Source organism: Bos grunniens, chromosome 15 (genome assembly GCF_055505025.1).
Source record: "Bos grunniens cultivar Pamir isolate PY7600 chromosome 15, Bosgru_T2T1.0, whole genome shotgun sequence".
Lineage (NCBI taxonomy): Eukaryota > Metazoa > Chordata > Mammalia > Artiodactyla > Bovidae > Bos > Bos grunniens.
In genome coordinates, this window is record NC_141179.1 from 83,127,925 (window position 1) to 83,151,650 (window position 23,726).

A 23,726-nucleotide genomic window follows, 5' to 3' on the forward strand; every position below is an offset into this window, starting at 1 on the left:
TTCAATCCTTCCAGTGAACACCCAGGATTGGTCTCCTTTAGGATTGACTGGTTGGATCTCCTTGCAGTCGAAGGGACTCTCAAGAGTCTTCTCCAACACCACAGTTCAAAAGCATCAATTCTTCCATGCTCATCTTTCTTTATAGTCCAACTCTTACATCCACACATGACTACTGGAAAAACCATAGCCTTGACGAGACGGCCCTTTGTTGACAAAGTAATGTCTCTGCTTTTTAATATGCTGTCTAGGTTGGTCATAACTTTCCTTCCAAGGATTAAGCGTCTTTTAATTTCATGGCTGCAGTCACCATCTGCAGTGATTTTGGAGCCTCAAAAAATAAAGTCAGCCACTGTTTCCACTGTTTGCCCATGTACTTGCCATGAAGTGATGGGACTAGATGCCATGGTCTTAGTTTTCTGAATGTTGAGCTTTAAGCCAACTTTTCCCTCTCCTCTTTCACTTTCATCAAGAGGCTCTTTAGTTCTTCTTCACTTTCTGCCATAAGGGTGGTGTCATCTGCATATTTGAGGTTATTGATATTTCTCCAGGCATTTGGCATGGACCAAATGTCTTATGGACTTCTTGGATAGGACCAAATACCCTGCAAGGGCAATGACAAGTGTCCTTGTAAGAGGGACACAGAAGGAAATTAGAATACATAAGAGAAGACTATGTAAAGATGATGGAAGTAAGGAGAAGAGGTAAAGTGATGTAGGGTCACAAGCCTAGGGATGTGGAAAACTCTTCAGCTTAAAAGGCAAGGACATAGATTCTCCCCTAAAGACTCCAGAAGCTGGCTTTGCCAACACTTTTATTTTTATCCCATAAGACCCATTTAGGGCTTCCCTGGTGGCTCAGAAAACAAAGAATCCTCCTGCAATGAAGGAGACTTGGGTTTGATCCTTGGGTCAGGAAGATCCCCTGGAGAAGGAAATGGCCACCCACTCCAGTATTCTGGCCTGGAGGATTCTTTGGACCGAGGAACCTGGAGGGCTACTGTCCATGGGGTCACAAAGAGTTGGACATGACTGAGCAACTAATGTTTTCACACTTTCACTTTCAAGACCCATTTTATGTTTCTGAATACCAGAAACATAAGGTAATAATTGATGCTCTATGTCACTAAGGTTTTAAAATAGTTTTTATTGCACTATAGTTGATTTACATGGTTTACAATTTTGGGTTAGTTTCAGGTGTACAGCAAGGTGACTCTGCTATATGTTTACATATATCCACTCTCCTCAGATTCTTTCCCACGTAGGCCATTACAAAGTGTCAAGTAGAGTTCCCTGTGCTCCACAGTAGATCCTTATTAGTTATCTATTTTATATATAGTAGTGTGTATACGTCAACCCCAATCTCCCAATTTATCTTTCTCCTCCCTTATCCCCTGGTGACTATAAGCTTGCTTTCTGTATCTGTGACTCTATTTGTTTGGTAGATAAGTTCATTTGTATCCCTTTTTAAGATTTCACATATACATATATCATGTGATATTTGTTTTTCTGTGTGGGACTTACTTCAGTCAGTGTGACAACCTTTAGATCCATCCAGTTTGTTGCAAATGGCATTATTTTTCTTTTTATGGCTGAGCAATACACTGTTGTACATTTTTTACCACATCTTCTTTATCCATTCCTCTGTTGATGGACATTTAGGTTGCTCCCATGTCTTCAGTTCAGCTCAGTCACTCAGTCGTGTCCGACTCTTTGTGACCCCTTGAATCGCAGCATGCCAGGCCTCCCTGTCCATCACCAACTCCCGGAGTTCACTCAGACTAACGTCCATCAAGTCAGTGATGCCATCCAGCCATCTCATCCTCTGTCGTCCCCTGCTCCTCCTGCCTCCAATCCCTCCAGCCTCAGAGTCTTTTCCAATAAATCAACTCTTCTCATGAGGTGGCCAAAGTACTGGAGTTTCAGCTTTAGCATCATTCCTTCCAAAGAAATCCCAGGGCTGATCTCCTTTAGAATGGACTGGTTGGATCTCCTTGTAGTCCAAGGGACTCTCAAGAGTCTTCTCCAACACCACAGTTCAAAAGCATCAACTCTTCGGCGCTCAGCTTTCTTCAGAGTCCAACTTTCACATTCATACATGACCACAGGAAAAACCATAGCCTTGACTAGACGGACCTTTGTTGGCAAAGTAATGTCTTGGCTTTTGAATATGCTATTGAGGTTGGTCATAACTTTTCTTCCAAGGAGTAAGAGTCTTTTAGTTTCATGGCTGCAATCACCATCTGAAGTGATTTTGGAGCCCAAAAAGTAAAGCCTGACACTGTTTCCACTGTCTTGGTATTGTAAGTAGTGCTGCAATGAACATTGGGGTGCATGTATATTTTTTAAATTATTGTTTTCTCAGGATATATGTCCAGGAGTGGGATTGATGGATCATATGGTAGATCATGTCACTGGATCATCAGTCACTAAATTTGTGGTAATTTGTTACAACAATAATAGGAAACTAATACAGCATAGATCTAAAATCTTATTGAAAATATGAAGTTATGCTATATAACTCGACTTAACCAAGTTTCTGTAATAAAAAGCTAGTTAGAAAACCAAACTTTCACTGATGGTCACATAATTGAATTCAGTATAGTATCTCAAAGCACTTTTAAGGGTACCCAAGACCAAAAGTAATGATGCTGAAGCATTTTGAAAGATCCTTTGGGAAACTTTGTAGGAAGAAGAGAAGAACACCAGAGAAGAGACTTCCAAGGAGGCATTTTATTTTCAAATTAGAAGCATGAAAAAGCAAAATTCTTCCCTGAAAGAAGTCTTCTTCAAAGAAGAAAATGGGATATGTTAGCACTCATGATTGACACTGGGTAATTTCAGCTCTGAGACATTTTTTACCGTAAAGGAAAAGCATGACAGCAAGGAGCCCAGCTTCTAATGTTTTGTAATATACAAGAGGAAGAAGACAAAACTATTACAGCAGTGTGGCCTGAGCAGCGCCCGAGCCCCAGATAAGCGGATGGCTTTGTTGCTCATGTAGACTACCACGTTTGTTTGCACTGATGTTTTTTCCCTGATAAGAAACACTTGAAATGGACGATAGCACCATCAGCAGTATCTCTTCGGGGTGCATTTCCACTGATGCCAGCCGCAAAGAGCATTCTTGAAACCAAAACTGAGCAATGCCTGATGACTTTTTTCTTTATCTTCTGCCACATGGATATAAAACGGTATTTTTTTTGAAAAACAATATGCTATACTGTGACAACCCATTTGCCACATGTGGCCTTGGCCTTGGTATTTGGGGAAAGTGTAACCCATTCTTATCTCACAGGACTGTTCTGTCAGAAACCAAGAGATGGGTTTCCCTTCTGAACTCAGAACACCAAATCCTGCAAAATTCTGGAGACAGCGTTCAACATATTTCAAGCTCTTCTCGTTTTTTCCCAATTCCCAGTGCTCATTCACAAGCCTTGCATGCGAGACATCCAAGAAGATGTTCTGAAAGGTTTCTTTCCTGTGAAGAAAAGAATGTAAATGTATTCAGCCAACATTTAGAAAGCACCAGGATGGCAGAAAATATGACACCTCCCTTTCCTTAAGGATCCACAGCCCAGAGGAAGAAATAGATGTACACTCCACACACACACACACACACACAACTATTTACATGCCTGCTTCAAAATGTTTCCAAATAATTGAAAGTGAGAAAAATCCTCGGTCGTTTATGATACATTTAATAGCAGAGAGTTGGCTAGATATAGTATAGCATATCTCAAAAAGTCCAACCAAACATCCCATCAAAGGAGAATAACAGTGTATGTTCCTAAAAGAGCAAGGACTATAAGCGGTGCAACCTTCCATGGGGCTGAATTTTCTTTAAAGTTTCTTGTATGAAAAATGTGGCATTGAGAGGTACAAGCTACGATGTATAAAAGGGATAGGCTACAAGGATATACAGTGCAAGGAAACATATTTATTATGTTGAGAAGACTTTTAAATGAAATATAGCCTAAAAAATATTGAGCCTCTATACTGTACACCTGAAACTAATATGATGTAAATCAACTAAACTTCCATTTAAAAATTGAGATGTCAAATTATACTTCACAAAATATCTAAATACACAAGATAATGTTTCTTCCAACAGATAGTTAACAAAATGTACATCTCAGGGAGATGAGAGCCATGTTGATCTTATGGCTTCATGTGTCCCGAAACCCATCATCACATACCACTAGAGAAGTACAAAAATGCAGTTTCAGGAGCAGAAACATAGGAAAAAAGGATATTGGATTTTTTTGTGTGTGTGATAATAATCAGGATTTTAGCCCTGATTCTATTATTGGACAAGTTACCTGAGACTGCATTTTCTCATCTGCAAAATCAGCATAACATCTTCTGTGGGAAGGAGTGATTGGTGCAGAAGGAAGATCTCAAAGCAATTCTCCCCCTTCTCAAGGAGGAAGAGTTTCCAGGAACCTGTCAGCTTCAAAGTCACTTCACATTTGCCATTGGGTGGGGTCACAAGGGCTCTCAACTGTCTACACAAAGGTGAGGCTTTCTCTCTATCATCCTCAAACTGATTTTGGTCTTACTTCCTCAAAGGTCTCCAGCATCCTCATGTGCCTTCCTCTTGTGCTACAGTTAGACCCAGAGGGGTAAGATATCCAAATATATATTTGGGTTTAGAGGAAATTAAGAACTGCCTTAGGACAGGCACTTCATTCCAGATTTCCAGTTATATTGTCAAGTATTATTTAATCCCTATCTACCATTTTTCTCCATGCAAACATGTCTTTAATGAGTCTCATGGGAACACAGTTGAGCCAGAGCAGGGTTAAAATACTATTGACTCTCCTGGCTAAATCAATTCTACGTATTTAGTGTATATTTAGATTTTATTTATTTTTTGATGTTACTATTATTATATTATATATTATTAAGCATAAATGGATATCAGTGGAAAATAATTGTTTCCTTTTTCTCTGATTCCTTATCACACAGTTACCTTCTCCAGAGGCATCTAGTGATGTGACACATTTATGTAACTTTCCAGAGGCGTTGTTTGGAATTTCAGATGTGCTCTACTGTGATGGCACACTGGCTACATGATTCTGCCCATCTTAGTTGTTGCTGATGTTGTTGCTTCACTAAGAATATATTTTTGCTGTTGCTGTTGCTTCAGAATATATTTTTGGAGTTGTTTCCTTATTAGTTCACAGAGGGCTGCTTCATTCTTTTTAATGGCTGTATATTATCCCAGCATTTGGACTGCACCATAGTAAATCTATCCATGTCCCTACTGAAAGACGGGTTTTTTTCATATGCTATGCTATCATATGTTCATACATCATGCACACCATCCAATTTGGTAAAATCTTCCATTTAATGCATGTATTATTTTACCCAGGCATTTCAATTCTAGGAGTTCAGTTTTCAGTAATACTTATACAACTTGTGCGATGATCTATTTGTGAAGACATTTATTGCAGAATTTTTGTTATCAGGAAGAACTGGAGAGAAATTAAGTGTGTAAATACGGGCACACAGAATTGTACATCTCCCTCTTGTGGTCTATGCAGCTGTCAACATAAATGAAGGATGCCTGTACGAGCTTACGTGAAAGCTGTGTATAACACACTGCTAAATGAAAAGAGTAAACTGCAGTAGAGGCATGCATATGTTGTGGAGAAAAAACCAACAAAACAACTCATACATACAGAGTTCTAAAAGCAATGCTAAGAGTATCTACACGGGGACAGAAAGATTTTTGGAAATCCAAGTGAGCGAGCCTTCACTTTTTACTTTGTACATTTGTATCCTTTGCATAGGGCTTCCCTGGTGGATCAGTGGTAAAGAATTCTGCACTGCAAGAGATTCAGGTTTGATCCCTGGGTTGGGAAGATCCTTTGGAGAAGGAAATGGCAACCCACTCCAGTTTTCTTGCCTGGGAAACCCACAGACAGAGGAGCCTTGCGGGCTACAGTCCATTGGGATTGCAAAAGAGTCAAGTACAACTTGGTGACTACACACACACACACACACCCCCAGACTTTGCATAGTATGAAGTTTTTTTTTTTTTTGGTCAAAAAATGAATAGTTTCAGTGAAAGTTTTTCAATTCCACCATGATGTCCAATATTCTTCCAGGAGCACTTTTGTGAGATCTAAGGAAGTTGATATGTGGAAAAGAACCTACTCTAACGAAGTTCCTGCCCAAGCTCAGCAAACATTACCTAATACGGTTCCCTTTCTTACCTGTGTAGCTCTGAACACCATTATAATTTAGTCTCAGATCCTACATTTACAAGTCTGGCCCATAGGGCAACTGAACTAGTCTATCAGAAATTTCAGAAGCAAAAGGTAAAAATCTCACCTTTTATCTTCAAGCACTTTAGGAATTTTTAATAACTTCATCAAATCCATCTTGTCACCACTCGATGCCTCAAGTGTTGGTTTTTCAAACACAAAAAGCACGGTTCTCAGATAATCCACCTGCACTGATTTTGAAGCTGCAACTTTTTGTATTGCCTCGCCCAAGCTCTCTTGACATCCTGTAGAGAGGAGAAAAGCAAGCATCATTCCCCCCCCCCCCCTTTCATATCTACTATAAATTAAACGGGACATCTTTGGCTTTAATTTAGACCGGTCACCTTGAATCTGGAAGGCTTGTTCCCAGTTGATGACCTGCGGGCACGCTAGGACTTCCTCTAACTTGTCAGGAGCTTTGGTGAAGATGTGGTAAGTGTTGGTATAATAATCCAGGTCATCCTTCATCTCCTGACGTAACAAACACCAATCACATTTACATAGTGATATCATTCACAAAATGCTTTGCCTGTGTCCCGAGTGCTAGAGACTAATTTACTGGATAGGCTTTGTTGTTGTTGTGTGAGAGAGGTACAGACATTTCCGTGGACTCCCTTGTAGAACAAGCCACTGGAAGGGGCTCCTTCCTGGTGGTGCCCCGGAGTCAACTGCCCTTGGGACGACGGGCAAGCAGTCCCAGCGTCTGAGATGGAAAGTGCAGCAGAAAGAGTGCGTGTTAAAAGCCTAAGAGAGTGGGGGCCTGAGGGTGGAGGGCTGGGGTCCAGGCTCCTGGTCTGTGAGAAGGTGACGCCTCCGCTAATTCTGAAAGTGAATTCCCAGGCGGCGCTGGTGGCAAAAAACCCGCCTGCCAGTGCAGGAGACGTAAGAGATGAGGGTTCAATCCCTGGGTCGGGAAGATCCCCTGGAGGAGGGCACTGCACCCCACTCCAGTATTCTGGCCTGGAGAATGCCATGGACAGGGGAGCCTGGCAGGCTACAGTCCACTGGGTCACAAAGAGCAGGGCACGACTGGGCCACTGACACTTTCAGGTTAGTTCTGGCCCAGCCCTCTGGAGCTGGCACGGTGATCAGGGCTCGGTGTGCCCGTGAGAACAGAGCACTGATAGAAAAAGTCCCCACGCCGAGCCATGGCTCCAGAGCCCACAGAAGCACCCGGGCGCAGGGCCCGCTGTGCCCCCAACCGCCTGTCTGCCCCCTGCTGCTGGCTCGCCCCCGGGGGCCACTGCAGGCGACACTGTGTTCTAGCATCTCTGATGACTATCTATACGGATAAGGGGGACGGGCCTGTTAAAGTACCGCTACTCCGGGAAAGATGGGATTCGCGACTCATACTCCCCTGAAAGATGAAGACGCTCTTATGAAACAAACATGGCGTCTACTGTTTCACAAACCTCTGACATCGTCATTTTTGTCAACTTCATCTTCTGTGTTAGGAAAGCAGCGGTCTTACTCAACACTTACTCAGCACTGCTCGAAGTATTGTCAGATTGCGGTATCGAGTCACAGGGAAAGCAAAACATTTCCTGACCATTTGCAACCGCAGGCATCCAGGTTGAGGTGGATGCCTCTCATCCGAGTCTTGACAGGAGACAGCTGACTGTCTCTAGAGCGACTTCCAGGTCCCGGACTATTGGCTCTGCGGTCTACTCCCGCGCTTTGTCTCACCATCCTGCCCTCTCCTCCAAGCAACCCTTCCCAAATCTGCATGATCAGATGTGTCAAGATCCTTCCCCCCACCCCCCACCCCGCAGGCCCCTCGCTGCAGCCCCTCATCCCCATCCTGAGGGTGAGTGGCCTGACCCTCAGGAGCCAGGGTCTCACCTCCTTCTGAGGCCGTATGACGACTGTCTGATACTCTGGCCAGGCGTCCACCAGCACCTCCAGGTTGAACGGGTTTTTATTTCTAATGTGGAAAAGGGCGCCATACACCTACACAAGCAACAACAAAGCAGCAGAGGATGACGTTTCTCTTTGAGACAGGGTCTTGCCTGTGGCACAGGAAGTAAAAGCAGGAGTTAGAAGGACTTGATGGGGGACTTCCCTCATAGTCCAGGGGCTAAGACTCCCAGCCCCCAGTGCAGGGGGCCCAGGTTTGATCCCTGGTCAGGGGACTGGATCCCACCTGGTGCAGCTAGGGGCTCACATGCTGTGGCGAGAGAGCCCATGCGCGAGAGAGGCCCGGTGCAGCCACAGAAGCAAATAAACATTTTTTTAAAAGAAGGACTTGAAACAGCAGGACTGGTGGTTCCAGGATGGCACGTTGGAGTATTCATTGAAAGACATACTGCAAAATGGTGCAGGGAGGATCCCCCAAAATCCAAGTTAATAACAAACGAACTGGCTTCTCTAACATGTATTCATTCATTTTTTGAAAAATCCATACTATTGATATTTTTCCTATTTTAAACGTTAATAACACACCATTTATTCAGCATCTGTCTATTTATATCAAATTTGTGTCAAATATGGAGAATTCAAAGGTGGATATGATGTAGCCACTTCCTCCAAGTTAAATCTACAAGGGCAAAGAGATACACAGTCTAATCTTAAAAAGGCATGTGTTCTAATAGGTCTGTGCACATGGTCAGGTGGGGTCACAAAAAGGCAAAGTCACTACCCGTCCAGAAGTGGTGGGAGACTTACAGAAAAACTAACATTTAAATTGGACCATGAAAAATAAATGAACCTGGTGAAGTAAAGAGAAGAGGAAGATCAGCAATTTCCGTTAGGAGAAGGAACGTGATTGGCGGCTTGAAGGTGCTGAGATTCAATCCCACCTGCTGAACTGTGAGGGGTCAGTGATCATAATGCATAGCACATCTTCCATGTTGGGAAATGAAGAGACTTTTTAGATAAACGTTTGTATATCCAGTTAAGGAGTATGGGCTTTATGCTTTGGACATGAACCACCACTAGCATTTTAAAGCAAGGGAGTGATATGATCATATGTGTGTCAGATAGATACTCTGGTTATCAAGTTGCAGGTGACCAATAGCTTGGAACAGTTAAGGAAATCCACTAAACATAGCAGCAGAATTGGTTCAAAAGATATTGTAGGGTCTCTCCTGGTGGTCTAGTGGCTCAGACCCTGAGCTCCCAGTGTGGCAGGGAGCAGGCTCGACCCCTGGTCAGGGAACTAGACCCTGCATGCTGCAGCTAAGACCTGGTGCAGATAAATGAGCAAAAATCGATTTTAAAAAGATATTGTGCATGTATGGCTGAGTCCCCTGTGCTGTTCACCTGAAACGGCCATGATGTGGCTAATCAGCTATACCCCAGTACAAAATAAAAAGTTTCTTTAAAAGATACTGAAGAATCCCCAGGGAAGTAAAGGAGGTGATTGGACGTGGGTGTTAAGATAGTCCCAGGTAGAAGGAATCTTGGGCTTGCACCTCCATCTGCCCTGGAGAGTCCTGAGCCCGAGTCTATCTTCTTCACACCTTAGTCCTCTCTTCCCCCATCTCCCCCTACTCCCTTACCTTCAAGGACTCAGGGATGCTCTCTTCCAAGGATTCATACAAAATCTGAAGCTGCTGGGGTTCACGAAGCACAAACATCTTGTGTAGCACCCAAGCCCCTTCCCTGAGGAAGACACTCTGAGAAAAGAAACACACCAACAAAAACACCTGGAGATCTGAGACAGGTATCCCGGAAGAGCAAGAAGGAGAAGTCCCTGAGGACAGCCACGCAGTGCTCGAGGTACAACACGGTACCCAAGGTTGTGCCCAAGTACCAACTGGCGAAATCCAGAAACTGGAACTGTATGTTAGCAACCTTGAAAACAGAGAAAACCTTGTATTCAATAATTCCACTTCTAGGAACTCATACCAAGGAGATAATAGCAGACACCTGTAAGAATGTAAACATAAGAAAATTTACCATAGTATTATGACACTGTAAATTTAGAAACGATCTGAAATCCGTTATAGGAAATTGGTGAAGTTAATGACGGCATATCCAAATAATGGATCACCAGGTAGCCATTAAAATGATGTCTTCAAAATGGATTTAATGACACAGGAAAATATCCATGTCATAAAATAAAGAAGAGATGTGATATCATCCCAAATTAGTACTCACCTCAAATTCATTCTGAAACAACGTAGTATATAAGTAAGATACACTTATGAACATTCTTCAGTCTCATATACACAAATATCTGACTGCATACATAATTATATAATATATATATATTACATATACTCGATCAAGGAATATAGGATACTTAAAGACATTCTACAAGAGTAGCCATATCTTCTAAAAATTAACAAATACAAGAAATTCCAAGCAATTTTGATGGCTTATAGGAGAGGTGGCAAATTTTTTTAAATCTTAACAATCCTGAAAAATCCAACATCCTGTGTATGTGTGTATGTGTGCTCAGTCATGTCCAACTCTTTGTGACCCCATGGACTGCAGCCTGCCGGGCTCCTCTGTCCTGGAATTTTCCAGGCAAGAATACTGGAGCAGGTTGCTATTTCCTTCTCCAGGAGATCTTCCCAACCCACAGATGGAACCCATATCTCTTGCATCTCCTGCATTGGCAGGCAGATTCTTTACCACTAGTGCCACCTGAGAAGCCCCATATGTGTGGGGGAAAAAAAGTGAAAGTGTTAGTTGCTAAGTTGTGTCTGACTCTTTGTGACCCAATGGACGGTAGCTCCTCTGTCCATGGAATTCTCCAGGCAAGAAATACTGGAGTGGATTTGGACTTAAGCCTCCTGCTTCTGGTTTTCAGTATTATTTTTACAGTAGTCTCAAGACTTCTCCTTCTATACAGCACCACAGATAAAATATCTAGGTTAAAGATGAAAAGTTTCTCCACAGTGAGGGACACCCAGGGAGGTTCACAGAGTTACCTGGAGAAGAGAAGAGGGAGGAGGGAGTTAGAGGTGACCTGAATGAGATGAGGTGGAATCAAAAGAGGAGAGAGCAAGCTAGCCAGTGATCACTTCCTTATGTGTGCTCCACAGTCTGGGCTGCTCAAAGATGTTCATGGAGTTATACAGAGAAGAGAAGAGGGAGGAAGGAGACAGAGGTGGCCAGGAGGATAAAAGGGGGGAATGAAAAGGAGACAGATCCAGCCAGTAATCAGTTCCCTAAGTGTCCTCCACCGTCTGGAATACACAGAGATTCAGAGAGTTGAGTAGAGAAGAGAAGGGGGAGGGAGGAGACAGAGGCGACATAGTGGAGAGAAAGGAGAGTCCAAAGGGGGAGAGAGCAGTCAAGCCAGTAACCTCACTCCCAAGTAAAAATAGGTACTGAAGATTGGGTTCTTAAAGGTACAAAATTGATAACAAATATCAAAAAGCAAAGATTAAAATTCTAGAGTAGAGGTTGGATTTTCAAAAATACAATATTAAAGAAAACAAGAAGCAGAAAAAAAAAACAAAGTCACAAAAGTTATTAAATATATATATATGAAGTTTGCTTTAAAAAATAGTCTTTTTTTGAAAAGTAATAGTAGGTTATAAAAATGAAAATTAAAGGAGTAATAGAGGACTTAAAAATTGAAAAAAGTTAAAAGAAGAAGAAGAAAAAAGAAAAGAATGATTGTAAAAATAGTAAAAATATATCTAGGACCTTCTCTGGTGTTGTTGTGGGCAGTGTGGGGTCAGTTCATTTTCTGACAGTTTCTTGGTCTGGCTTATATTTCTCAAGATCTATAGGCCCCTTCCTATGTAGTCGGTACTAATTACAGGGTTTTAATCTATTGCACCTGTCACTTCCAAGGCAGTTTCCTCGGTTTTAGCCTCTGTTTGCTGGTCTCTTCAGTGTCTGATTTCTGCCCTGACACAAGGCGGGGGGTGGTGGTGGTGGACACTTTTTTAGGCTCACTTGTTCAGTCGCGCTGTGGGGAGGGAGGGAGGCTGCAAACAAATAACACTGGCATGAGCTCGTAGTGTCTCAGCCACACTGGGCCTGCCCCCACTCACAGCGTGTGCACCCTCCCTGCCCACACAGCTCGGGCTCTGGGTTGCTCTGCCGGGAACTGTCCCAGGCTGGCCCTGGGCTGCATGCACCTCCCAGGTCTAAGCTGCTCAGGTTCAGGCACTCAGGTAGTCCTCAGCACTGTTAATAATAGCCAGGACATGGAAGCAACGTAGATGTCCATCAGCAGATGAATGGATAAGAAAGCTGTGGTACATATACACAATGGAGTATTACTCAGCCATTAAAAAGAATACATTTGAATCAGTTCTAATGAGGTGGATGAAACTGGAGCCTATTATACAGAGTGAAGTAAGCCAGAAAGAAAAACACCAATACAGTATACTAATGCACATATATGGAATTTAGAAAGATGGTAACCACAACCCTGTATGCGAGACAGCAAAAGAGACACAGATGTATAGAACAGTCTTTTGGACTCTGTGGGAGAGGGAGGGGGAGATGATTTGGGGGATGATTTGGCATTAAAACATGTATAATGTCATATAAGAAACAAATCGCCAGTCCAGGTTCAATGCAGGATACAGAAAGCTTGGGGCTGGTGCACTGGGATAACCCAGAGGGATGGTATGGGGAGAGAGGTGCAAGGGGGGGTTCAGGATGGGGAACACATGTACACCCGTGGCGGATGCATGTTGATGTATGGCAAAACCAATACAATATTGTAAAGTAAAAAAATAAAATAAAATAATAATTTAAAAATTAAATAAAAATAAAAAAATAAAGAAGAATCTGAATTAGAAAAAAAAAATATAAGTGGCAAAGTAAATATTTGAGAATGAGATGATGACACTCGAAACTGAATTTGTGGAATCTAGGTGAGAGAAGGGGTTTCCCTGATGCCTCAGATGGTAAAGAACCCACCTGCATTGCAGGAGACCCGGGTTTGATCCCTGGGTTGGGATGGTTCCTGGAGAAGAGAAGGGAATGGCAACCCACGGCAGTATGCCTGCCAGGAGAATCTCCATGGACAGAGGAGCTTGGCCAGCTGCCATCCACGGGGTCGCAAAGAGTTGGACATGACTGAGCAAAACTAACACTTTTACTTTCAAGAGAGAGAAAGAAAGAAGCAAAATAGGAGACAGGTCCAACCAAGTGGGAAAAGATGTAGAGTGTAGGATGAGTTTACTTTATGAGGCTAAAAGAACAGCAGTGGTGATGGACAGGGAAATATTCATAGAATAGAGTGTTGGAATGAGGAATTAGGCCGTTAGAGGTGAGGGTGTCAGGGGTAGATCAGTTCTGGATAGATGGATGTAGGTTTCAAATCGACAGAGTAGGAGTCAGGAAGGGACTGGGAGCTGCAGGTGTCATAGCCATCACCAGAATGTGGCTGGTGTTTGAGGGTCAAGTGCCGAACATATCAATAAACAGAGTGAGGTCTGGCAGAAAGCAGCCTGAAAGAGTAAAGCTTCATCTTAGCCACGTGGCCCAGCACTCAAAGGAAGGCGTTTGCTATGCAAGTAACACTTTCAAAGCATGGATTGAAGACCAGGGGTATGCGGACTCTCATCTTTACTCAGGATTCCTATGGGTGCCTGAAGGGTGGCAGGGAAAGGCATGGGCCGATCAGTAGTCTATAATTCAGGGAAAGGATCAGAGAAGCCTGACAGTTCAAAACACTGGCTTTGTACTCAAAATACTTTATTCTCAAAGGACTTTCTAGCTCCAGGGACCTACAATTTCCTTGAGAAACTCATTCTCAGCCCTGGGACGCTGGTGAGTGCGCTTCCAAGGTTTGCAGGGGGGAAATGAATGAGCAAATACACATTCTCTAGAATCAGGCTTCCCTGATGCCTCAGCTGGTAAAGAATCCACCTGCAAGGCAGGAGACCCCGGTTTGATTCCTGGGTTGGGAAGATCCCCTGGAGAAGGGATAGGCTACACACTCCAGTATTCTTGGGCTTCCCTGGTGGCTCAGCTGGTAAAGAATCTGCCTGCAATGTGGCAGACCCGGGTTCAATCCCTGGGTTGGGAAGACCCCCTGAAGAAGGGAAAGACAACCCGCTCTAGTATTCTGGCCTGGAGAATTCCATGGTCTGTAAAATGAATGAACAAATACATTCTTTAGAATAGGACCCTACTTAATTGAAAGGCTGAGAAGAGACAAGAGTTTGGCTGTCTAAAACAATTCTGCTTACCTGCAGTTTCTTTCTAGACGTGTGCAGAGCACCTTCTGCGGTTTCTCAGTGTGACAATGGAGAAATTTCTCTAAAGGCCACGAATAGTCTCACCCATAATAAATCCCACCTGATCAGGTTGTCCCTGTTTAGCATAAAGCTCCAAGTTGCGGACTCTTATTGAGCAAACCGGAGGTCCTGTTTGTTTACATGAATGAAGTCAGCGGCTTTGTGCACCAGAGGAAGACTGGGAACATGTTCCGTACTGAGCAAATTCTACATTTAGAAGTTTCCCACCACAGCTTCCACACTAGCGCTTGTAGCCAACTGGCTGATCCAAAGCAGTAATAATAAGGTAATTTGCAAAAATGACCTAGCTGCAGCAATATTCAAATACATCATTTGGGCAAACAAAAGATGGAAAATTTGGCTTCCTTGTGAAATACTCAGCCTCGTAACTTTAAACTCTTGTGACCTCAGTGCCTCCAGAGATTGAGATTCCTTGCTTCCAATGCAGGTGTCACAGGTTTGATCCTTGGTCGGGGAACTAGGATCCCACAAGCCACATGTCATGGCCAAAGATAAATATATATATATATATATATATATATATATGTGTGTGTGTGTGTGTGTATATATATATATATTATTAATTAATTTTAAAAGTGAAATTTTTAAAATTCCTAAAAAAGTATGATCTACTTTAACATTTTGGAGACCCTGAAATAGGGGAAAGGGATATTAAGTCTTCAAAATCTTACCCATTTTCTGGAATGTTGTGAACCAACTTGAGAAGTTTTAATCATTCAGGAAATGAGAAAGGTAAATGTTATTGTCACACAAACAAGGAAGATGATGTTGAAAGGCAACATCGTCCCTGAGGTCACAAAGCTAGCCAGCATTAATGCCTCAAGCTGAAGCCAAAGGCCAGGATCTGTTATGAAACTATGATTCTTCAGTAAGCAATCCCTCACCCCTGGCTAGGTCATATCTCCTTACAAACCTACCTCATTCACTTCAGGCGACATATTAAAAACCACTAATGAGGATTTGGAACTCTCTGTCTACATACTTGCTAAGGACTAGGCACCATTTCCTTTCTTTTCCCTCTTGCCTATTTCAGTAATTCCATTTTTTGAATCAAAAATTGTTCACGTAACCTATGAAAGAATTTTTACATATTTGCAATTTTGTGTGATTAACTTGTTAACAAAGTTGCTCATAGTTACACAATTTATTAATTCATCCCCTTTTAAAAATTGTCTACTTCATGCCAGGAAATGCATAATTTTTTTATGTGGTTCAGGTCGCACTGTGGATAGTGGAGGCTTGCATAGTTTTGAATATCACAGTAAGTACTTTCAAAGAGATACAACCACATTTAAAGTCACCAGCAGTTCAAGATCCTCCAGTTGAAGAACTTTTGCTGAGAGTTCAGAGGTACAGAGTCTGCTGCCTGACCTGAACTCATGAATTGAGAATCTGGCTGCTCTCTTGAATCAGCAAGTGAAGTGAAGTCACTCAGTCATGTCTGACTCTTTGCTACCCCGTGGACTGTAGCCCACCAGGCTCCTCTGTCCATGAGATTTTCCAGGCAAGAATACTGGAGTGGGTTGCCATTTCAAGAAGAACTTCTTTAGAAATTCTGATAGAGAGCAGATTTATCAAGGGGTCTCCCAGCCCAAGTGTCCTACTGTCTTTTTAGAAGCTGGCAGAGAAGACTCTGGAGAAGGAAATGGCAACCCATTCCAGTGTTCTCACCTGGAAAATGCCATGGACAGAGGAGCCTGGCAGGCTACAGTCCATGGGGTCACAAAGAGTCCGACACAACTTAGGGACTAAACCATCACTATCAGAGGAGACCCTGGTCCTTGAAAGACCATTAAAAAAACTGCCCTAAGGTTTGAAAGCAAGAGGAGCTCCAGGTGAATTCTCTAGGAAACCAGGAATTTACTGCCAGCCCAAAGCAGTGTGCAAACATGCCATCACCATCTCAAGGTGACCTTGAAGGAGTCCACTCTAACATATGTCAGGGTTGAGTGACCCTTTGACCTTTGAAAAGTGAAAAGAAAGTCAAAGTGAAGTCGCTGTGTCATGTCCAAGTCTTTGCGACCCCGTGGACTGTAGCCTACCAGGTTCCTCCGTCCATGGGATTCTCCAGGCAAGAGTACTTGAGTGGGTTGCCATTTCCTTCTCCAGGAGATCTTCCCAACTCCGGGACTGAACCTGGGTCTCCCACATTGTAGGCAGACGCTTTACCATCTGAGCCACCAGGGAAGTCCACCTTTGATCTTTAAGTCCCTTTCTAGGAGATCTTGGAAAGTCAAGTCTCCTCGGGATCTTAGGGATTTTTACAGACGAATGCTGACTGCCTCAGATGTGCAGTCCTTCTTGAGGCAGCTGCTGCATCTCAGTGTCACACTGCCAAAGGTTAAGGCCAGGACACCAGTGTGAAAGCAGAGTCCCAGAGACCCTTGAGACACTGCAAGAGAATGTGGGGGGCGAGTCTGCACCAGCCTTCCACAGCCACCCCGCCTTGCAGTCTCCAAGCTCCAAGAGAGTCGGTGCCTCCCAGAGGTTCAGAGAAGCCCAGTTCACTGCCTTTCATCATGGTATTAGGCATATTAAAGATGTGATATTAGGCATATTAAAAGTAAGACAGATAAAACAATTTTTAAATTATAGTAGCTTTATTATGTAGCTTTAAATGTGTTGTTGTTGTTGTTCAGTCACTCAGTCATGTCTGACTTTTTGCGACCCCATGGACTGCAGCACGCCAGGCTTCCCTGTCCATCACCATCTCCCAGAGCTTGCTCAGACTCATATCCATTGAGTCAGTGATGCCATCCAACCATCTCATCCTCTGTCATCCCCTTCTCCTCCTGCCTTCAATCTTTCTCAGCATCGGGGTCTTTTCCAATGAGTCGGCTCTTTGCATCAGGTGGCCAAAAGTATTGGAGCTTCAGCATCAGTGCTTCCCATGAATATTCAGGGATAATTTCCTCTAGGATTTACTGGTTTGATCTCCTTGCTGTCCACCTGTACATTCCATATATTTATGCCTTTGGCAACAAAAAAGAGCAAGGGTTACTACCATGGAACACTTGTGAGTGTTTTGGCTCACAAGACCAGCACAGGACTTATGGAATGTTAATTCAGAGTGGACTCTTGACAGGTATACTTGATAGTGAATATTTTGTTTCAGTTCTGTCAGCATGCCTGTATATATCACCTCATTGGGAAGTCACACCAGAAGACCGAGTTTGGGACTCTTTGTGAAAGTGGGGCCAATCGCATGAGACCCCCCATCCCACTATCCCTTCATGATGGACCTGCAGAGCCCCCGAGCTTGGGGGGAAGTCCAGGCTAGACAGCCAGGAGGGACCATGGATCAGAAGGGAGAGAGGTCACTGGAAATGCAGCCTGAAGTTGTCGAAGCTGAGTAGTATGGACGTGGTGCCTGTGAAAGCACAGCTCACTGCCACCCTCCAGACAGCCCACCTTTCCTCTGGAGACCAGGCTACCATAATCATTTCAAGAAGTTATCCTGTGACTAAAGAATTAACATAATGCGATGTGTGGGTTTCCCTGGTGGCTCAGTCAGTAAAGAACTCGCCTCAAATGCATGAGACCCAAATTCAATCTCTGTGTTGGGAAGATCCCCTGAAGAAGGGAACAGCAACCCACTCCAGTATTCTTGCCTGGAGAATCCCATGGACAGAGGAGCCTGGTGGGCTACAGTCCATGGGGTCTCGAAGAGTCAGACACAACTGAGTGCCTTACACACAATGACTATCAGAGCCACACTGGTCCCTTCAGAAAGCCCGGAGGCAGTGATACATAAACCCTTTTGTTCCGATCCCCAGGCTAGATGCATCAGAAAAGGTGACTTGAAGTGTCTTCAGAATGACCACTCTTAAAAGGCAGAGGGTTCTGGGTAGACCCTAGCCCTCTGCACCTTGTAAGCCTGGGCTGAGCTCCAGAGAGACTCCAGAGCTGATGGTGAAGGCTGCTACAAGGAAGACTACTTTGGCCAAGGGATCAGAGAACCTGGCAAGCTCAATAGCCCTGCAAATAGAAGGCGAGTCCAGCAGGAAGCTGCACTCCTGGCCAAGACCCCGAGACAGAGTGTGGAAGAAGTTCAGGTGGCCTGGAGGCAGATTAAAAATAGCACTGGCACCAGAATTAGACAAGGAAGTACAGATCATGTGTTAGCCACTGCCTTACCTTCAATAAATCATCTTTAGAGCCTTAGTTTCCTCACCTATAAAATAAAGGTGACCTGGGCTCTTGGGAGTACTAAAAAAGATGTTGTATATGAAGGTAGCTAACAAATAGGAGTGGCTTGATAAAAGCTGATTCTTACATGTTTCTAGAAGAAACTTTTAGCCATTTGTGATTCTCAATTTTAATTCTTGAGATGAAATCTCCAGGTAGTTCAGTGGTTTAAAAAATCCCCCTGCAGTGCAGGAAACATGGGAGATGTAGGTTCGATCCCTGGGTTGGGAAGATCCCCTGGAGGAAGGCATGGCAACCCACTCATTCTAGCCTGGAGAATCCTATGGACAGAGGAGCCTGGTGGGCTACAATGGGGTCACAAAGAATCGAACATGATTGACGTGACTGAGCATGCACACAAGCATGCAATCTAAGGAAATAACTGGCTGTTACAAAGATGTGAAAGCAGGGAAGATTCATCACAGAAAGGTTAGGAAAAATGAAAAGTCAGAAAACCATTTAAATGCCCAACCATTGGAAAGTGGTTAAATAAGTTACATTGTTCCCAGTCAGTGGTGTTAGCAAACCTGTCCCATGTCAAGAGAAAGTGTTCACGAATATGTTGTTAAATGAAAGAAGCAGATTGCAAAATAGTATGGAGAATGTATCAGTCTTGTAAAAATGTTGCCCATATGAGTTTTACTTCTCATCAAGGACTCCCCTCTGGACCTTGTTCCATGATTAACACATTGCCCCTCCCCCAAGATTAGGCCACTGCCTACACATGACTGGACCCCATGTACACACACAGGTCCTGAGCACAGCTCAGCTCTACAGAAGAAAGCTGAGGAGAAACCTCTCCCTCCTGCCGAAGGACAGGACAACCTCAACGTGTGCGGAGCTCAGGACAAGAACATAAGTCCACATACCATACACTAAATATTCTGGCTACAAAAAAAACCTGTTGTATCGGGGACTTTGTTCTTGTTGTTGTTGCTACATCATGTCCAACTCTTTTGCAACCCCACGGACTGTAGCCCACCAGGCTTTTCTGTCCATGGGATTCTCCAGGCAAGAATACTGGAGTGGGTTGTCATGCCCTCCTCCAGGGGATCTTCCTGACCCAAGGATCGAACCTGGGTCTCCTGCATTGGCAGGCAGATTCTTTACCGCTGAGCCACCCGCAAAGCCATATGGTCAATTAATCTATGACAAAAGAGGCAAGAATATACAAAAGGGAAATACACCCCTTCAATAAGTGGCATTGTGGAAACTGGACAGCTACATGCAAAAGAATCAAAGTGGACTACTTTCTCATCCATATTTTAAAAAACTCAAAATGGATCAAAGACTTAAACATAGGATGTGAAACCATAAAAATTCCTAGTGGAAAATATAGGCGGTATACTCTTTGACACTGGTCTCAACAATGCTTTTTGGGTATGTCTCCTCAGGCAAGAAAAACAAAATCAAACATAAATAAATAGGACTATATCAAACTAAAAAGCTTTTGCACAGGAAAGGAAACTATCAATAAAATGTAAAGGCAGCCTACTGAATCGGGAAAAATATTTTCTGATGATATATCTGATAAAGTATTAACGTCCGGAATATATAAAGAACTCATGCAACTCAACATCAAAAACACAAACATCAATATGAATCAGCCATGGATTTCACATTGATGGGTGGTTGTTAGAAACCAACATAATACTGTAAAACAATTATCCTTCGATTAAAAATAAATAAAATTGAAAAACTGATTTTTCTTTACACATATTATTGAAGTATAGTTGGCTTACAATGTTTCGAGTGCTTAGCAAGGTGATTCAGTAATACATACACACATACATTATTTTTCAGATTACTTTCCATTGTAGGTTATCACAAGATGTGATTTCAGGTCCCTGTGCTATACAGTGAACTTTTGTTGCTTGACAAACAATCTGATTTTAAAATGGGCAGAAGAAATAGATATTTTTCCAAAGAAAAAATACAGAGGGCTAGCAGATGAAATGGAGAAGGCGATGGCACCCCACTCCAGTACTCTTGCCTGGAAAATCCCATGGACAGAGGAGCCTGGTGGGCTGCAGTCCATGGGGTCGCTAAGAGTCGGACATGACTGAAGTGACTTAGCAGCAGCAGCAGCAGCAGATAAAATGCTCAAAATCACAAATCATTAAGGAAATGCAAATCAAAACCACGATGAGATATCATCCTATACCTGTCAGAATGGCTGTCATCTAAGAGACAACAAATAAGAAGAGTTGGCAAGCGTGTGGGAAAAAGTAGATCCTCACACATTGTTAGTAGAAATGTAAATTGGTATAGCCATTTTGGAAAATGGTACGAAGCTTCCTCAAAAATTTTGAAATGGAACTATCATACAATCCATCAATGCCACTTATGGGATTTTTCTGAGGAAAATAAAAATACTAAACCAAAAACATATATGCACTCCTATGCTCATTGTAGCATTATTTACAATAGCCAAGACATGGATGAGACGGTTGGATGGCATCATCAACTCAACGGTCATGAGTTTGAGCAAGCTCTGGGAGATGGTGAAGGACAGGGAGACTTGTCCAGCTGCAGTCCATGGGGTTACAAAGAGTTGAACACGACTGAGCGACTGAACAATATATGGAAGCAACCTAAGTGTCTATCAATAGATGAATGGATAAAGAAAATGTGGCATATACCACACAAAAAAGAGTGAATTCTCACCATTTGCAAAAGCATGGATGAACCAACAAGGTATCATGCTAACTGGAATAAGTCAGAAAGAGAAAGACAAATATTGTATGATTTTACTTACTGTGAAATCTAAAAAACTAAACGAATGAACAAACATTAAAAAACAGAAACAGAATCATAGATACAGGGGACGGGGAGACGGGTGGAGAATGAGTGAAATAGATGAGGGAGATTAAGAAGTACAAACTGCCAGTTGCAAAAATAAATAAATAAATAATGAGTCCTAGTAATGAAATGTGCAGCATGGGGAATATAGTCAAAATGTAATAACTTTGTATGATGACAGATGGTAACTAGACTTGTTGCGGTGACCATTTTATAACTCAGAGAAATATCAAATAACTATTTTGTGCGTATTGGAAAACACCCTGATGCTGGGAAAGATTGAGGGCAGGAAGAGAAGGGGATGACAGAGGATAAGATGGCTGGATCACATCACCGGCTCAATGGACATGAGTTTGAGCAAGCTCTGGGAGTTGGTGATGGACAGGGAGGCCTGGCGTGCTGCAGTCCATGGGGTCGCAAAGAGTCGGACACGACTGAGCGACTGAATAAAAACAATCTTGTGCATCTAACCAACATAGTATTGTCAATCAATTATACTTCAATTAAAAAGTAATGATAAAATAAAGTGAAACAATAAATAAATAGGAATACCCAGTGAGGTTAGAGGAAAACCAAGATAGTATATTGTCTTGAAAGCCAAATGAAAAAATGTCATCCAAGGATGTTCATCATGTCAGAAGTTGTTAAGAGATTAAGATGAAATGCAAAAATGGATCATTTGATTTAATAACATAGAGGTCGCGGATGATCTTGACAAAAGACTTTCAGTGAAACCATAGCAGTAAAACCCAATTAAATAAGATTCAGGAGAGGGATTGGGGAGAGTGTGTGTAGACCACATTTTCAGTGAATTTTTTTCAAAGGGAACAAAAAAAACCGGGGAAGTAACTGGAAGAAAGAATGGGTACCAAGAGAAGGTTTTATTTTTTTACAACAGAAGAATACATCAGATAACTATGCTGATAGGAATATCCAGTGGAGGAGAAAAAATGACACAGAAGAAAGATGTGAAACTTTTTGAAGCAATACCTTTAGGTAGACAAAAGGGAGTAAAATATAACATTCAGGGAGGTGGACTGGCTTCAGACAACTGCATGGCTTGTTCATCAGTGGTAACCAGAGAAGGGACACTGGTGAATGAAAAGTTTAAAAGTAGGGATTTGTGGCAGAAGCAGTTGATGGTAGTTCTCTCTTGAGAGTTTAAATTTTTTTAGTGGGCTCAGAAGTAAGGTCATTTCCCAAGAGGGAATAGGGGGAAGAGGTGTGGGTTTGAGGAGAAAGGAGTTATGAAACAGCTATCTAAGTAGGTATTAAATGAATGAATGAATGAATTAAAGAAGGGTAATATGATTGCCTGGCAGTCGTAAGAACTCACTTGAAGATGTGTGGTCATGAATTCGAAATAAGACTATTCAGTGTGAACGTGTGGGTTCCCAGCCACATTCAGCTGTACAAGTCTAGGCTCAGGATGGGAGGCGAGTGGCCTTCCATCATGCTTGTGGTTTTGCCCGTTGAGTGTGAAAATGGTGTGGAAAGGGGTGGGGTGATTGACGGCAGATGACGGGGAGTGATCATAACTTATGCTTCCGAGCAGGGAGCAATGGGATGTGAGTGGAAGGCGCTCAGTGGTGTCTGACTCTTTGCGACCCCATGGATTATAGTCCCTGGAGTTCTCCAGGCCAGAATACTGGGTGGGTAGCCTTTCCCTTCTCCAGGGGATCTTCCCAACCCAGGGATCGAACCCGGGTCTCCTGCATTGCGGGCAGATTCTTTACCAGCTGAGCTATGAGGGAAGCCCAAAGTGGGTGTTAAGGGAAGTCGCTCAGTCGTATTGGACTCTTTGCGACCCCGTGGACTATAGTCTATCAGGCTCCTCTGTCCATGGGATTTTCCAGGCATAGTCCTGGAGTGGGTTGCCATTTCCTTCTCCAGGGGATCTTCCCAACCCAGGGCTCGAACCCCGGTCTCCCGCATTGTAGACAGATGCTTTACCATCCGAGCCACAGGGAATGGGTCTGGAGGGCCTGGCAGGGCTGCCATGATATTAGAGTCTGGGTTCTTTGAGGAATGAGCTGAAAAGCAGGTAGCTGCTAGAGAATGGAAAATACAAAGTCATAATTGTGGAGGGGTGTCCTTACTGGTAATGACAAGGTTTTGGATGTGACCACAAATAGGTAGTTGAAGGAAGATGAAGAAAAAGGATTATTGAAAAAATAATAAGAACCTGAGAGGCCAGCTGTTAGATATATCCTTCACACATTTGTTGGAATCACCAAGAATTAAGACAGTGAATGTACCAGGGCAAGTGTCCATAAACCAGG

General features: G+C 43.1%; 1 protein-coding gene across 1 annotated transcript; it reads right to left on the minus strand.

The window, feature by feature from the left end:
* Nucleotides 1-2,709: 2,709 nt before the first annotated feature.
* Nucleotides 2,710-9,885, minus strand: LOC147358846 (glycine N-acyltransferase-like protein 2). The gene is made up of 5 exons (XM_086338792.1): nucleotides 9,772-9,885; nucleotides 8,114-8,221; nucleotides 6,616-6,742; nucleotides 6,339-6,516; nucleotides 2,710-3,477 (listed from the first exon to the last, which is right to left on the minus strand). Exons 1-5 carry the CDS (start codon nucleotides 9,847-9,849, stop codon nucleotides 3,069-3,071), a joined length of 900 nt encoding a protein of 299 aa, XP_086194918.1. The 5' UTR covers nucleotides 9,850-9,885; the 3' UTR covers nucleotides 2,710-3,068.
* Nucleotides 9,886-23,726: the final 13,841 nt, after the last annotated feature.

Bases quoted from the DNA above. Each gene is read 5' to 3' on its own strand.
- LOC147358846 (XM_086338792.1), bottom strand. From the start codon at position 9,849: ATGTTTGTGCTTCGTGAACCCCAGCAGCTTCAGATTTTGTATGAATCC. The intron at 6,517-6,615 runs GTGACCGGTCTA...TCCTCTCTACAG, and splicing joins ACAAGCCTTCCAGATTCAAG to GATGTCAAGAGAGCTTGGGC. The intron at 3,478-6,338 runs GTGAGATTTTTA...TTTTCTTCACAG, and splicing joins AAAGTGCTTGAAGATAAAAG to GAAAGAAACCTTTCAGAACA.